This window comes from Schistocerca piceifrons, chromosome 2, assembly GCF_021461385.2.
Source record: "Schistocerca piceifrons isolate TAMUIC-IGC-003096 chromosome 2, iqSchPice1.1, whole genome shotgun sequence".
NCBI lineage: Eukaryota > Metazoa > Arthropoda > Insecta > Orthoptera > Acrididae > Schistocerca > Schistocerca piceifrons.
The window spans coordinates 290,729,302-290,747,277 of NC_060139.1; the positions used below are offsets into that span (position 1 = coordinate 290,729,302).

At 37.8% G+C, this 17,976-nt stretch overlaps 1 protein-coding gene across 1 annotated transcript in view; it reads right to left on the reverse strand.

Moving 5' to 3' along the window:
* Positions 1-14,777, reverse strand: part of LOC124777108 (39S ribosomal protein L10, mitochondrial) — a 36,728-nt gene extending 21,951 nt beyond the window's left edge. Inside the window, exons 1-2 of the mRNA XM_047252391.1 lie at positions 14,593-14,777; positions 4,544-4,746 (exon numbers count right to left, since the gene is read on the reverse strand). Of these exons, the coding sequence (XP_047108347.1) occupies positions 4,544-4,746; positions 14,593-14,614 (225 nt within the window). The 5' untranslated portion in view covers positions 14,615-14,777. The remainder of the gene's footprint in view (positions 1-4,543; positions 4,747-14,592) is intronic.
* Between the last annotated feature and the right edge of the window lie 3,199 nt (positions 14,778-17,976).

Below are 17,976 nucleotides of genomic sequence, written 5' to 3' on the forward strand. Positions count from 1 at the left end.
GGACAGTTTGAACTGATGCATTGTTGGGGTGGTCCATTCCCACGACGTCAGTATTGCTGTGCCTTTGAGTACAAACTGAAGAATGATTTCCTAGGTTGTAGTTGCTACAACCTCGTATGATCTTTCTTTCTGCAACATATATCTTTGCCTCGTTAGCGGACGAGAAATCAAATCCAAGTACATCATCATAACGCGTTTTGTTATTTGAAACTACTTGCACCCTTGCTGTGTATTTATCTTTATTTCCACCTTCATCTTGGCCTTGGCCAAGAATTAATTCTAAGTCAACTTCTCCATAGTTACGTAGTACTCCTCCATTTAACCCTCGCACTTTTAATAGTGGCGGTTTCAATTTATCCCTTTTATCTATTCAACACCACATTAATGAGGTCTGTGTTCCTGTGTCAATAAGTAGTTTGATGTTTCTCCCACGATATAAAGCACCTATCACGAAGTCATTTTCAGTCTGATTTTCGCTAGAACTAACAGGAATCACTGTCTCTACCAGGGGGCGGATGGAATGGTGGCCCGTATGTCACCATATTCATTTAAAGATCTGGCAGATTGTCTGTTGTCTGCATTACCTTTCTTCTTGTTGCGACAATCTCTCGAAACATGACCCCACAATTATAGCAGATTTGATTCTCTTTACAATCCTTGCACTTGTGACCAAGCTTATTGCATCTGTAGCATCGTACTGTTGTGTTGAAAACTCTGCATTTTTGTTTCTGCATCTCATTCGGTCGTTTTAGTGCTTCAACGAAACCAATAGCTGATTCTACTGCTTCCTGAAAAGTTTTACATTGTGCCAATCTAACAGCTTTGCTTACTTCCTCTCCACACAACCCAAGGCTCTCTGGTTGGCTTCGAACAACTGAATGCGATTTTCATTTTCATCTTCTACTAACTAGTATGTTTCAGCATTGATGTTTTGAATTCTGTCGGCAAACCGCTCGATAGATTCGTCTCATTGCATTTGAAAACTGTAAGGCTGCTCTCTGTAAAATCTGATCGCGTTTTTACGTTTAAATCTCTGAACAACAACCATTCTAAACTCATTGTAATCTTCTGTTTCCACGCAAGTAGGCTCCGCACTATGAAATCTTGTGCTGCTCCCTGAATTCTTAATTTGGCAACCACTAGCTTATTGGAATCTGTCCGTGATCCTAATAGGGCGGCACCTTCAAGTTTACGAAAAAACACTTTCACATCATCTTCGGGTTTCCCGCTAAACACTGGTACTGATGGCAATAATGAAAAATTCTTTATTGTAGCTGTACTTGTACTGCATGAACTATCATTTGACAAGTCTTTTGGAATGTTACGCTCAGTTTTTTCTGCTTTTAACTGCTGAATCTCTTCTTGCAGTTAATAACAGTTTGTAGATCGACACCGTTACTCTGACTGGATTGCGGCATTTCATCTAATTTAACACTAATGAGTCACTCAAGTGTAAAATAAAAATCTATCACTGCCTTTCATATTCTAGACAAACTGGAGTAAATCAACCTGAATTCCAGCGTTGGATGTTCCGTGTAGTCGGAAGATGTTAATGCTGCTGCTGCTGCTCGAAGTTCACAATGTGCTGCACCTCTTCAGGACTGTAGGTTTTCCATAATTATCCCCATGCTGACACAACTTCTATGAGGAGGTTGTTTGTGTTGCTACCCCCGGATGATAATTACACGAAATATTTGCCAGGATTTGTAAGTAGTGGGTCCTTGAGGTACAGGAATAACCGAACACCAAGAAGTAAGTTTAAACAGTTTATTAACAAAAGGCTGATAATAAAACATGCATGCTACATGCAGCCATCATCACTGTGTCTGCAATCCTAACACCAGCTAATTACGACTGTATCGAAAGGTTCCATGGTGAGCTAAGAAAATAGACATATTCGCGCCCGAGGCTGCACTAGCTATACGGCACGCTGCGGACGGCAGCCAGCCGCTTACTCCCTTGTGACACACTGTGGCCGGACGCACGTCTACTGACCAAGCAAATTGTCAGCATTCCAAGATAGGTCGGCTGGCGAGCACGTATTACATACTGTATGGCTATGTGCAAACCCGTAGACCCTTACATTATGCTAAGGACAACACACACACTCATTCCCAAGGGAGGACTTGAACTTCCGTTGGGAGGGGAAGGGGGGCGGGGGAGCCACGCAAACCGTGGCAAGGCGCCTCAGACCGCTCAGCTACCCCGCGCGCCCATGCGTCTGAAGGAACATTGCATTATACTTGTTATAAATACAGGCAGTGCAAAATTGTATTTTATGAGATTTTATTATAGAGCAACCTTTCCAAGACTTTATACAGTTGGCAAAGGAGAAAGACTAGTCGAAAGTGTTTAGAACACCATCGGCTCTTTTCCAGGCTTCAGACAACTACACCTTTGGCTTCGCGCCAGATCTCAGGAATCTATAATTCTGAAATGCATGTTTTCATTGAGTTTCAGATTCATTGCTTTGTTACTGGCTCAAATATTTTAATTTGTTCTAGTCTTAGATTATCCAAGCCTACAGCTTTATTATTCTTCATACACTGAGAAGTTACTTCCAGTTTTTCCATGGTGAATGGAGTACCAAGGCAGTCTTCCTCATTGGTATTTCATTGAAGCTTCCTGTTCACAGTTCTTTTAGTTTTAGCATTCAGTAGTAGTTGCTGTGTAATCCAATCAGGAATTACATTAAACATGCTTGGCAGATCACTGTAAAGTTTATTCAGCAACTTTCATGCCTTACGGTTGTTTTGTTCCATGCCTAATTGTGACACTGTACCACTCAATTTCTGTCTTCTGGTTGCTGATAAAGTATGCAATATGTCCTTGCATGTTTGTATTGTTCCTTCAGGGAATGGGTTGGTTTCACATAAGTGTTCATATTTCTGAAGGAGAGACTCGAATCGCCATCAAGCCAGTGCTATGTTACCGAATTGTTTTCTGGTGATTAGCTGCTATAACCAGCAATCTATATAAGTAAACCAATTGCAGATTTTACTCAATGTTGCTTGCATCTTAGGTAGTTGAGCTATGCATGCTTCTGGTTAAAAAGAATTGCTTAATAATATCATGGGGTTGAGCCACACACGTCTGCTTTCATGCCCAGCAACTAACTCGCTGCAAATAATAACCTGCAGCTGTGATTCTGCAGTCAAATGGTCTATGCACTGATTGGAATTATGAATGAATGAAATAAAGACATATTAAATAAAAGATAAATGAATAATTTAATGAAATTGGTACTATTCTAACTTCTGTAACTAAAGAAGATAACAGAGAATTATGCTAAATGATGTTTATTCAAGAAAGTATATCTCAAATAAACAGAAAGTGGTCCTATGATATCCAGACAGACAGAAAATAACCTTATCAAATGTAGTAAAGATGCACTGAGAGTGTTACGAGAATGGTAACAGAATCTCCAAGCTAGTCTTCCAAGATGCATGAAAACTAAGTCCATTTTGTGATCACAATATACCAAATATTCGCCAGTTCAAAACATCTCACAGTTCAACAGAATGATTTACAAATAAACACATGTGAGATAACAAGTAAAAACTCATACTGTGTCTATTCCAAATTGCATAATGCAATCATAAAAAGTTAAAAAGAGTATTGTAGTGGCCGTTCACCACCCAGAAAACACCTACAGGACTGAATAACTCGCGTCACCTCAGGCAGGTCTGCCTTCTTATAATGTTCTGGAAGAACAAACATAAAATGCTTCCAAAACTGTTCACTGCCCACAATCTATCACCCAGACGACTGAAAAACGCACTATATCGCAGGCCAGTCTGCTTTCTTCAAGAACCAACAGAAAAGTGTCTAGAATTGCTTCCTTCAGTGCACTGCCCAAAAGAGTCTCTCCCCACTTGACTCCAGTGGTGTTCTGCCATTGTCTACTTCTCCACAGGCTGAAGGCCATCCCCACCAAAAACACATCATTCTAACATTCCATACACATGATTTGACTCAACTTGAGCACTTCCTGCACTATACTACTAATATATTACAACAATATTTACACGAAGATATGTTATAAATATTACACTCAGACCATTCACAATAATTACAAATAAAGGTTTGTTCATAAATAAATAAGCTAGTATTCTTGCGCAAGAGTTTTCTCACAGCTTCTCTCAACAGCACTGCTAAAATCTCTCACTGACAAAGGTATTTCAAAGACAGGGGGAGGTCAGCATAACTAAGAAACATAGAGCATTAAAATCCAAAGGGATTCTACTTGAGGAAATGGAGAGGGAGGGAAGGGTGTAGGGTTACAGCAATTATTCATTCAGTACCTGAACCATAAGTTTATTTCATCTAGCCAATCGAATGTATGTTCAATGAAAACATATAAATTACGAAATAGAGACTCATAAGCTATGGGTATATATTTATTTTTGGCATAATTTGTAGTTACATCATCATCATTGCAAATAAATTTTTTTCAGGCATCAATGACTGGTCTGTCAGTATAATATTGGAAGATTCATTCTGAAATTTATAAAGAGATCTAAAATACATTATACTCACTCACCTCTTTGATTTTTTTTGATTTCAGTTCCGTCTGTTTTCTGCAAGTTACTTCAAGGCTGAGTCCATAATTAAATTTTGGGTATCGTGGTTCACACACTGCTAAAACCTTAGCTTTCTCATAGTGTGGCTTTGCAGGCCTCTGGACATTTACTCTACGATACCTTACGAGTTCTAAGTGAGGGATATTCTTGATGTACAGTAAGCCTGGAAATATATCAGCAATGTTTTGTACTGCATCACTGATACTGCTTTGCAGCTTCGAAACACAAATGAAAATTACACATCAGCTTAAAAACCACTGGTCAACATGACATCAGGTAAATGTACTGTGACGAATCTTTCAAAACAATTACATAACGTCTATATATTGAAGGATGGCACAAAGAAAGAATATTGGGGTTTAACAACATCTTAAAGTTAGATTTAGTGAGAATTACTGAAGTTTGGTGGCAGGAGGAACAAGACTTCTAGTCAGATGAATACAGGGTTATAAATAGAATATCAAATGGAGGTAATGCAGGAGTAGGTTTAATAATGAATAAAAAAAATAGGAGTGCGGGTAAGCTACTGTGAACAGCATATTGAAGAAATTATTGTGGCTAAGATAGACACAAAGGCCACACCTACCACAGCAGTACAAGCTTATATGCCAACTAGCTCTGCAGATGATGAAGAGATTGAAGAAATGTATGATGAGATAAAAGAAATTATTCAGATAGTGAAGGGAGACGAAAATTTAAGTCATGGGGGACTGGAATTCGATATTAGGAAAAGGAAGAGAAGGAAAAGTAGTAGGTGAATATGGAATGAGGGTAAGGAATGAAAGAGAAAGCCACCTGATAGAATTTTGCATAGAGTATAACTTAATCATAGCTAACACTTGGTTCAAGAATCATAAAAGAAGGTTGTATACATGGAAGAAGCCTCAAGATACTGAAAGGTTTCAGATAGAGTATATAATGGTAAGACAGAGATTTAGGAACCAGGTTTTAAACTGTAAGGCATTTCCAGGGGCAGATGTGGACTCTGAACACAATCTGTTGGTTATGAACTGTACATTAAAACTGAAGAAACTGCAAAAAGGTGGGAATATAAGGAGACAGGACCTGGATAAACTGAAAGAACCAGATGTTGTAGAGAATTTCAGAGAGAGCATTATGGAACGATCGACAAGAATAGGGGAAAGAAATATGGCAGAAGAGAATGGGTACCGTTGAGAGATGAAATAGTGAAGGCAGCAGAGGATCAAGTAGGTAAAAAGACAAGGGCTAGTAGAAATCCTTGGGTAACAGAAGAGATATTGAATTTAATTGATTAAAGGAGAAAATATAAAAATGCAGCAAATGAAGCAGGCAAAAAGGAATACAAACGTCTCAAAAGTGAGATTGGCAGGAAGTGCAACATGGCTAAGCAGGGATGGCTAGAGGACAAATGTAAAAATTTAGGGGCACATATCACTAGGAGTAAGATAGATATTTCTACAGGAAAATTAAAGAGACCTTTGGAGAAAAGAGAACCACTTGCATGAATATCAAGAGCTCAGATGGCAACCCAGTTCTAGGCAAAGATGGGAAAGCAGGAAAATGGAAGGAGAATACTGAGGGTCTATATAAGGGTGATGTACTTGAGGCAATGTTGTGGAGATGGAAGAGGACGTAGATGAAAACGCAATGGGAGATATGATATTGCGTGAAGAATTTGGCAGGGCACTGAAGGACCTAAGTCATAACAAGACACCAGGAGTAGACAACATTCCATTAGAACTACTGACAGCCTTAGGAGAGCCAGCCCTAACAAAACTCTATCATCTGAGGAGCAATATGTATGAGACAGGCAAAATACCCTCAGACTTCAAGAAGAATACAATAATTCCAATCCCAAAGAAAGCAGGTGTTGACAGGTGTGAAAATTACCGAACTATCAGTTTCATAAGTAATGGCTGCAAAATACTAATACGTATTCTTTACGGACAAATGGAAAAACTGGTAGAAGCCGACCTTGGGGAAGATCAGTTTGAATTCTGTAGAAATGTTGGAACATGGGAGGCAATACTGACCGTACAACTTATCTTAGAAAATAGATTAAGGAAAGGCAATCTTACATTTCTAGCATTTGTAGACTTAGAGAAAGCTTCTGACAATGATGATTGGAATACTCGATTTCAAATTCTGAAGGTGGCAGGGGTCAAATACAGGGAGCGAAAGGCTATTTACAGTTTGTACAGTAACCAGATGGTAGTTATAAGAATCGAGGGGCATGAAAGGGAAGCAGTGGTTGGGAAGGGAGAGAGACAGGGTAGTAGGCTATCCCCGATGTTATTCAATCTGTATATTAAGTAAGCAGTAAAGTAAACAAAAGAAAAATTTGGAGTAGGAAATAAAATCCACAGAGTAGAAATAAAATCTTTGAGGTCTGCCGATGACATTGTAATTCTGTCAGAGGCAGCAAATGACCTGGAAGAGCAGTTGAAAGGAATGGACAGTGTCTTGAAAGGAGGATGTAAGATGAACATCAACAAAAGCAAACTGAGGATAATGGAATGTAGTCGAGTTAAATCAGGTGATGCTGGGGAATTAGATTACAATATGAGACACTTAAAGTAGGAGATGAGTTCTGCTATTTGGGGAGCAAAATTGGTGATGACGGCCGAATTAGAGAGGATATAAAATGTAGACTGGCAATGGGAAAGAAAGCGTTTCTGAAGAAGAGAAATTTGTTGACATCAAGTATAGATTTAAGTGTCAGGAAGTCTTTTCTGAAAATATCTGTATGGAGTTTAGCCATGTACGGAAGTGAAAAATGGACGATAAATAGTTTAGACAAGAGAGTAGAAGGTTTTGAAATGTGGTGTTACAGAAGAATGCTGAAGATTAGATGAGTAGATCATGTAACTAATGAGAAGGTACTCAACAGAATTGGGGATAAGAGGAATTTGTGGCCCAAACTGACTAGAAGAACGGATCGGTTGGTAGGGCATGTTCTGACGCATCAAGGGATAACCAATTTAGTATTGGAGGGCTGCATGGAGCGTAAAAATCGTAGCGGGAGACCAAGAGATTAATACATTAAGCAGATTCAGAAGGATGTATGTCGAAGCAGTTACTTGGAAATGAAGAAGCTCGCATAGGATAGATTAGCATGAAGAGCTGCATCAAACCAGTCTCTGGACTGAAGACAACAACACAAACACATATTTAACCATTCACAGAGATTTTTGGCCCTCTAATTAGAATGTGATAAGTATGATGAATATGATGATTGTATTTAATTTTCTTATTTAGAATAACCTCTATGCTTAAATACAGTTAAAGTGTGGTACCGAAGCTGCAATTCCCCCCTCCCCCCTGAATTCTTGGTTTGGTGACAGACTGATCTGTAGCACAGCTTGAGGTATAAATTAGGTTGACAGATGACAATCTTGCTGAGAGTTGGTGGAGCCAAAAAAATAATGTGAAGCCAAATAAAGGTTGTGGTAAAGAAATGACCAATAGCGAAGCCTAATGTTTACGCATGTACGATACTGAAAAATGTTTTCCAATGTCACACTTCTGTTAAATTGATGAACTGGGAATTAATGGACTTGTGAAAAAGTGGTTCCAATCATATCTAAAAAATAGAAGACAGATAACTGAAATCTCACATATTTCAAGTTGCTCAAACTATATTGTAAAGTATACTTAAGACCCAAATTATATAAATATAGGTGTCCCACAGGGTAGTGTCCTTGGCCCAATACTATTCCTCATTTACATAAATGACTTCCCACAGAGCATCAAGCATGGACAAACAATATTGTTTGCAGATGACTCAAATGTTCTAATCAGTGACAAATCACCAGATGCACTGAAAGAAAAAGCCGAACCAACACTAAACAGTGTACGTGAGTGGGCATCCAATAATAAACTAACACTAAATTTAAAAAAAAAAAAAAATGCTGTTAACTTCTATGTCTGCAAAAAACCACACTATAACAACTTTAAGTTAAACAATGAAACTATAGAATGTGTAGACTACACAAAATTTCTTGGTATGCATGTTGACAGTCAGTTAAAGTGGGAAGAACATATCAAAATACTTACTAACAGAATCGCTACAGCACGCTATGCTCTTAGAATTCTGACTGCAGTGTGTGATACTACATGTGTCAGATCTCTATATTTTTCTTATATCCACTCTGTTATTACCTATGGAATAATATTTTGGGGAGTCAACGGTAAAACTATTCAAATAGTTTTAAATTAAAGACAAGAGCAATTCATATAATAACTAGTAGTGGCAATAGGGCTCACTGCCTTGAACATTTCCAAAAGCTGGAAATCCTAACTGTCCCCTATGAAAACATTTTTCAAAGTATTATGTACGTAAAAAGACTGCCATGTTAAAAATTCTTTAGTACACAGCTATGAAAATAGAAACCAATACAATCTGCATCTAGAGAGGAAAAATAAAAATAAAACTCGGCAGAGCTTGTTGTACAATGCCGTTAAATTATATAGTAAATTACCCGAAAATATAAAAGATATTGACACAATTGGACAGTTCAAAACAAAACTAATTTTTTTTTATTAAATCAAAGTTATTGTGCAGTAACGGACTATCTGAATTAAAACATGTAGCGTAATTAAAGTAGCGTGCATTGTAATACCTGAGGAAATAATTATAATATGAAATCCAGAATTGTACTGTACTATAAGAAAATTACATAAGGATATAAAACTAATGTAATATGCTTTAAAAATGTGTGTAAATATTAATTTTATTAGTATAAATTGTAGGTATACTGTATTGTATATGATTTTGCTGACGAAATCGACACAATGTAAATTGTAACATGGATTAATAAAGAAATCAATCAATCAATCGATATTACAGCCCATTTTTTCTTATTTAACTCCTCTTCCAACTTTACTAAACTATCTTCTAACATAGTTAGTATGGCAGATCACACACAAAAAGTTTTACTGGTGAGCAAGTATATAATGCATTAAGTCGAGCACTACTTCATTTATCCAACACAACTTATTCATCCACTACAACCACAATAACACTGACATGCATTCTACTCTTGAATAAAAGTACTTGGTCATTACATACTGTTTACAGATGACTAAACAGTATTTATTATTTAATTTAATGTCTAGCAGTGGGTTTTTATTAGGTTTTATTCTCTCGTAGATGTTACATATTCCCTGTTACATATTGGGCTTGAAAGTCTAAGAGCAATGCAAGATGGCAAAACTGTTTTTGCCACTGTGATTGTGTCACGTGTTTGATAATTGTTATGCATATACCTACAAAGTAGAATAAATAAAAACATTAAAGTAGGCCTATGTAAATGGCTTTGATGAACATAATGCATAGTGTTTTTAAAGTAGATTATGAGATGATGAATGACACATGTAAAACATTAGTGATGGTATGTAGTGAAGTTTAATTGGCTTATGCTGATGGAATTTGAGTATGAACTGACACACAGAAAGTAGTAAATGAGTTTTCCTATTAGGGGGAATAAATGGAAAAAGTCTAATTTATGAGAATATAAACATGTAGACTGACAATAACATGAAAAGCTTTTCTGAAAAAGAGATATTTTAACATCTAATTTAAATTTGTATGTTAGGAAGCCTCTGCTGCAGGTACTTGTCTTGAGTGTTGCCTTGTACAGCAGTGAATATTAATGGCAAACAGTGCAGACAAAGAGGGAATAGTACCTTATGAAATGTGGTGTTACAGAAGAACACAAAAGTGTTGAGGCACACCAAGGCTTCACTGCAATAACCAAGTTCCAATACTCAAGTAGTTGTGAAGAAGCTAGCACACAATAGCCTATAATGAAGATCTACTCCAGATCACAACAAACTGATGGATATTATTGAAAAAAATAGTCAATTTCATCACTTAAATGAGTAATACAATGTCATTCTGATTTTAAAGATTAAGCTACCTGACACTTAAGAATGAAATGATAATTTATTGGTTTTATCCATCTGTAAACCTTAGCAAAAGAGTCTGCCTGCTGGAATTCTCACATACTTCGGATAAATATTGATGGAATGTGAGCTTCACAAAATTTTTTGAAAGGTGGCTACAAATCCATTGATTCACGTTTACAATCGGTTAACGACATATTCGAAAAACATTATGAAAAAGTAGGGTCGAGGCCCCAGTTATGGCCACATTAAGGGCAATTCGAGATACACCACATTTTTAGTATAGGAAGAAAGTATACAAATTACTTTAAAAAACCGTATCTATTGCTTCAAAGTCTACACATTACAACCATGTAGAAACAAATATTCTAAGTTATTTAACAAAAGCAGAAAAAAATATTGAAAAATAAATGGCGCATTTCCTCAGTTTTGGCCATGTTAACCCTACCTATGGCCAATTGTTTCCCCACTTATGGCCACTTCATATTATAATAAAACTATGGCTAAAATAATTGTCAATCCATGTGCCAGAAAGTAATTTGTGCTTTATACAAGTATATAAGACAACAGACAACAAACATACATCAAATAGGTAAAAGGTACAGAAACTGAATGAACAGAAAAAAAAATTCGTTAGGCAAAGAATTGTCCCAGTAATTACTTAAATCAATTTCCACACAAGTTTATTTCTCACGAGTATCAATGGAACCAGGGAACTTTGTTTTTAATGAACGTCCTTCTTGCATCAAGACTGGATCTGGCAGTTTCCCTAAAATATCTTCACCCGTTATAGTCGAAACATCATTTTCAATGTATTCGAAACAAGTTTTCTGAACATTAGAACTTTTTAGGCACTGAATTTCATATTCAGAGTCAGAAAGCACTTTCAAAATTACAGATACATACTTAAAAATTGCAGGTCTTGTTCTTCTATTTCCTGTTAAACTAAATTTTACCAAAATAAAGTCCCCTACTTTCAAATTCTCACTCGAAGATAGTTTCACATTTTCTGGTATTTCATCTTCATCTCCTTCTACATAGTCATCGAAACTGCTTCCATTGTCCGTCCATTCTCGTTCCTCGGAAGACCTTGTTGGCCTATCACTTAACTCTTGTCTGTTTCTTGTTTTCCCCCTTTTTACGTGAGATAATGCCAAGTGCTGCTCTTTGGACTTTAATTCCTTCATAGCTTCTCTCTTCCTTTTTTCCTGCTCCTTCTCCTGCTTCTCTTTTTCCTTCAGTTCATGATATTCCACCCACTTGTCACTAGTCACAACAGTGGGTGTATGTTCTTTCTTTCTCTTTGTGCCTCGTTGTTTAGGTTCTGGCCAAGTGATAACACTTTCAAAAACTGTTGCTAATGATTTTGGTGGTGTCACTTGGATACACACTGAAGATGGACTATGGTTGGATATTGGAGTACCTGAATTAAGTGAAATACTGTTGGGGGTTGTTGATATATCTGCAGGAATAAGACTGTTGGTGGGTGTTGAAGGAATATCTGAACTGCGTGTTGAAAATATGTCAATATTATCAACATTTTGATTAAGTCTGTCTGCGTTTTGTGAAACATTCTCTGTTTGATTATCTTCAGAGGGAGGCGCTATGCTATCTGTCAGAATGTCATCAGTGTTACCACTAGCACCATGCATTTCAACCTCATCAGCTATTTTTCTCCAGAACTTGAAAAGTAATAATGCTTCTTGATTTCCTTCCCACTCATGATTGCTTCTCTTGGTTGCTCTGAACTCATCTAGAAGGACAGGATCAATTTGCTTTTCTATGTATGAGAAATGTCTCGGAAGTTCCTCATTTGTCTGAACTGTGGTTGAGGCTGGTATACTACGAACAACTATCTTGCTGTAATCTACATTGTTCACATTAAATGGAAACAGACCAGTGGCCCTGAAACCAGCACGAATATTTGCCACCATTATAGGTTCTGTAATAATTTGTGACAGAACAGAAGGTACATCAGATTTTGAAATTTCAGTGCCATTATTTTCAAAATGCCATTTCTGAACAATCTTCTTCCACATTTTTTTCATAGGTCCAAAGACAGCTACATCTAATGTTTGCAAGATGTGTGTAGAATTGGGATGGAGAGCAACTAGAATGATCTGATTTTCCCTACAATATCTGCTCAAATGAAGTGTCAAATGAGAGCAGTGCCCATCTAAAAATATTACTACAGGCCGGGGAATTTCAGCTTCTTTCAAGAACGGATCAAATACATTTGTTATATACTCAAAAAAACTTTCACCTGTCATCCACCTATTTTCTGTTTTTCCAATGCCCCAGTTTGGAGGAGCTGCTTTCACCAATGATGCTGGAATCCTTGCATATTTGAACAGTGTTAAGGGAGGAGCAACTTTTCCAGCAGCATTCACTGCAAACAATGTAGTAACATTATCTTTGTCAGAGTTACACGACTCTTCATAAACATGATGGCCACGAGGACCTATGATTAATTCCCCTTTAGGAGCCAGAAAAAAAGAAGTTTCATCCATATTAAAAATTCTATTTGGGTCATTTAACACATCCATATCATTTAAAGTGATGGATACTTCTGAAACCAGTTTCTTATTTTCTCTTCTGTAACAGAACCTCTAGACCTATTGACATATTCTGCATGTTTTTGTGACAGAACCTTGTGCCTCTTAAGAAATCCATAATACCACTTTTTTCCAGGTCGATTGTTAGTAAATGTAGCCTTACAACTTTCCATATCTGCATTCTCAATACGTTTGTGCACAGATGCACAGAGATTTTCTTTAGTAACTGGAAATCCCATGCTACAACAGTCCAAAACCCAGTCCACCAATTTTTTTTCAATTTGTTCTCCTAAGACAGAGAGTGGACCACAGTGCCCTGTAGATTCTTTTGGAGATACACCAGAAATTTCGTTTCTTAATGTTGTCCTTGGAACTTTGTACAACTTGTTTGCAGTAGCAACCTTCATTCCCTCATCAATAGCCTTTAGAGCATCTTTAACATTGCTGGGAGAATACTGAAACTTCTTATTCTTTGGTTGGCTCATTTTTCCTATAAATAATGCACAAAGATTTAGTTAAAGAATGTTGCATATTTGAATAGTGCTATTGCATATTTTGTATCTTACAAGCATAGGTAAATTAGTATGATATGCGAAGACAATACTAACAATGAGGTATACATTGATTTAAAAATACCAAAAATATTTTAATAAGCCTATTTAAATAAAATTAGCCTAGTGTAATGTAGGACAGAACACTAATATTGATGTTTTTGTATCAGTTTTTAGAAGTGGCCAAAACAGGATACATATATGTCTCCACTTATGGCCACATAAATGGCCATAACACGGAAACAGGGATAAATATGGATCTGTTAATGGCCACATACTTTTGATAACATGTTTTTAGGCTGAGCGATATAAAACTTTAAAGAAATGAAAATATAATGTCTTATCTTACCTCTGAACAGATTAAGTTTCTTCTGGTTTTTTATTTAAACATGTAAAATACAAAAAAACAGATCATGTGTTGCTTAAAGAAAACTTCTGCAAAACCCAGCTTCTGCAGCACTGATCATTTCACAAAATGGTGTCTCCAAACAAAAACAGACAAAAGAATGATTACGTAGACAAATGAAGAGAGCCTTTCACAAAGTTTATAATAATCTATAGTAGAACTGGCTGGTATTCCAGAGAAGCTTAAAAATTAACCTTTGACATCAAGGTGGCCATAAGTGGGGTAGTGGCCAAAACTAGAGCCTTCACCCTACTTATGAAATTACTTCTTTACTCGTCTGGTGGCAAATGCTGTCAGCTGATACTGAAATTCGTGCACATAAAAAAAATGGATTTTCGTCATGACATCCAACGGCAATAGAAATACACAAACGTCTGTTATTAGTCACTTTATTAATGTTGGAAAATTATAGGTTACTGACATCGCGGTTTTTCACGCTTAACCTATCATGTTCACATTCAATCAACCACGAACTACTTTTCGCAACATAACAATAACATCAAATGTACACTATAACATCTTCAAATAGAAAAGGTGCCGTTCAAAAGAACCGGTCATCAGGTTCTGAAACTTCTTAATTTTACAAAAGATCGGAAGGTGAAAAGTACCTTTATGGCAGAAGGATTCCATTATGGTTCACTGAATCACACTAACATATGTTTGTCCACATGTTATGGCAGTAGATACAAAACATTACCATACGTGATCTTTCAAGAACTACATAAACATTAAACAATAACAAAATTACGTCTTTCACTTCATGAGCTTTGGTCAGGTCAGCGTTATTATTTGTCTTCCCAAACCTAGATCTCTCCATGGGGTATAAACATCTATCTATCGAGCATGCACATTGGTGAAAGAGAATTCTGCCATATGATCACAACCCAGATAGCTCAGCCGGATACTATAACAGTTCCATGAGTAATGGAATGAGTCCGATTTTTTTCCCCTTGAACTTTGAGGATAAGACCAAGAATCATCATATAAAAATTTTACTGTATTTTCTACATAAGCAAACAAATATAATTTTGCGTAACGGCTGATGTTCCATTCTTGTAATGACCGTGTGAAAAAAATACATTCAAGTAACTAAATGACTTGCATCGTCTCATAATACAATAACTCAGCTCACACATTTCCTAAAAAAAATTCTGTTATGGAGAGAAATTAATGGGAAACAAGATGGTGCAAAAGAGAAATGCCTTAAAAAACTATTTCACTAATGAAATTTTAAAAATCCCCAGGAATAGAATGGCACTTAATGAAAATTACCAGTTAACTTTTGCGTTGTCACGTAGGTAAAATGGTACTTAATCCTCTGATCTACAGTAGGTGCAGCCAGCTTCTTTACAAATGGCTCTAAGCACTATGGGACTTAACATCTGAGGTCATCAGTCCCCCAGACTTAGAACTACTTAAACCTAACTAACCTAAGGACATCACACACATCCATGCCCGAGGCAGGATTCGAACCTGCGAACGTAGCAACAGCGTAGTTCCAGTCTGAAGCGCCTAGAACCGCCCGGCCACATCGGCCCGCCAGCTTCTTTACGACTTGGTCTTTTTCCACTCAACATTTATATTGCTTTGAGGGAAATTTAATTACATATCTTCCCATTTGTGTAATTCTTTCTAAGCAATGAAATTTCTTAACCATTATCAATATAAATCTGCCCCACAAAAATATCTTGACTCTTTTTTTTTTCAGCATAGGCAACCAGAGCAAAATCGCCTTGAAGACAGTATGATTAATCAGGCACTACGAATTTGCTTTGGCTGAAGCTTGCAGTACGAAATTGTATGCAATCTTCTGGTTGGTTGGTTTGAGGGAGATAATCAGTCCCATTGGATTAGGGAAGGATGGGCAAGGAAAATGGCCGTGCCCTTTCAAAGGAAAAATCGAGGAAAACCTAAATCAGAATGGCAAGATGCGGGTTTGAATCATCATCCACACGAATGCGCGCCCAGTGTGCTAACCACTGCGCCACCTCGCTCGGTTGCAAACTTCCGGGGGGGGGGGGGGATAGTGAGTAATACTAGCACCCCATAATATGAGGAAGAACCTCAACATGGTTTTGGGCTACTCTACTGGAACTATTCCCATCCACATTTGATTTAATTCTTCCTTATTGTTTGCTATTATACGAAAGTGTTTATGCTGAGGCATTTTTAATTTTTAATTTTTGTAAAGTCCTCAACACCAGATAGTTATGTGTTTCCCAGCTTTGCAGGTATTTCAGAGTGCACACTTCACAGTTCCACCAATCCTATTCTTGAGTCCTTTGTCATGTGATGTGCCAGAGAAGGGCCATGAACCATTTATTCCATAGTTTTCTCTGAAAAATGTTAAACAAGGAAACAGGAAACACTGCTTAAATTGACTGCCTGCACCATTGCTATAGCAAACTTCTAACTAAACAACTCATAGAAATGCTTCCAGGGAGATATTTTCGCTTTGCAGCAATTTGTACACCGATATGAAACTCCTGTACATCGCAACTGTATGCCAGACCAAGACTTGAACTCGGAACCTTTAGCTTCTGCAGACAAGTGCTCTCTGAAAAATGTTAAACAAGGAAACAGGAAACACTGCTTAAATTGACTGCCTGCACCATTGCTATAGCAAACTTCTAACTAAACAACTCATAGAAATGCTTCCAGGGAGATATTTTCGCTTTGCAGCAATTTGTACACCGATATGAAACTCCTGTACATCGCAACTGTATGCCAGACCAAGACTTGAACTCGGAACCTTTAGCTTCTGCAGACAAGTGCTCTACCGACTGAGCTACCCAAACATGACTCGCAACCCTTCTTAACAGCTTTATTTTCACCAGTACTTCATTTCCTAGGTAGGAGAACAAAGGTAGCCAACATTCTATTGCAGTAGGCTTCATAGGAATTTGTTAATATAAAGGTTATATTGAATTTATTTATGTATCATCATTTGTAGTGTTTACCACAGAAAGTATTCAATTATGAAACTTCCTGGCAGATTAAAACTGTGTGCCGGACCGAGACTCGAACTCGGGACCTATGTCTTTGCCAAGAGTGCTAGTTCTGCAACGTTCGCAGGAGAGCTTCTGTGAAGTTTGGAAGGTAGGAGACGCGGTACTCGCAGAATTAAAGCCGTGTGGATGGGGCGTGAGTCGTGCTTGGGTAGCTCAGTTGGTAGAGCACTGCGAATGGAAAAGGTCCCGAGTTCGAATCTCGGTCCGGCACAAAGCTTTAATCTGCCAGGAAGTTTCATATCAGTGCACACTCTGCTGTAGAGTGAAAATTTCATTCTAAAAAAACATCCCCCATGCTGTGGCTAAGCCATGTATCTGCAGTATCCTTTCTTCCAGGTGAGTTAGTTCTGCAAGACGCAACGGCACTGCTAAGAGCGGCCAATTACTGGGACAAGATTAATTCGCTGCTGCAGAACCAGGCCTACAAAGAAGTGAAGTAAGACCCTACAACAGCTGTGACTGGAAAGACCATCGGTCTTCTGAACAAATCAGGTCTGAACCAGGACCTGATAAAAAGGCTTTATCCTAGAGCTGCAGTTCCACCGCGGTTATATGGCCTCCCCAAGATACACAAGACAGAGGTACCACTACACCCGATAGTAGACACGATCAGTTCTCCTACCTATGGTATAGCCAAACACCTGGTTACAACTATTCAAGCCTCTCGTGGGTACATGTCCCCACTACATCAGGAATTCCACGGAGTTTGTTAAGACACTCAAGGAGTGGCGTCTTGAAAAAATGATATTATAGTCAGCTTTGACGTTACATCCCTCTTCGCGAGGGTACCATTAGAGGACTCCTTGAAACTACTGGAGAATCATTTCAAGGAAGACACAGCGGAATTATCCTGCCATGCACTCACGACCACATATTTTCAGTGTGGGGGCAAGTTTTACCAACAGGCGGATGGAGTCGCTGTGGGATCCCCACTGGCACCATGTATCGCCAATCTGTACATGGAATACTTCGAGGATATCG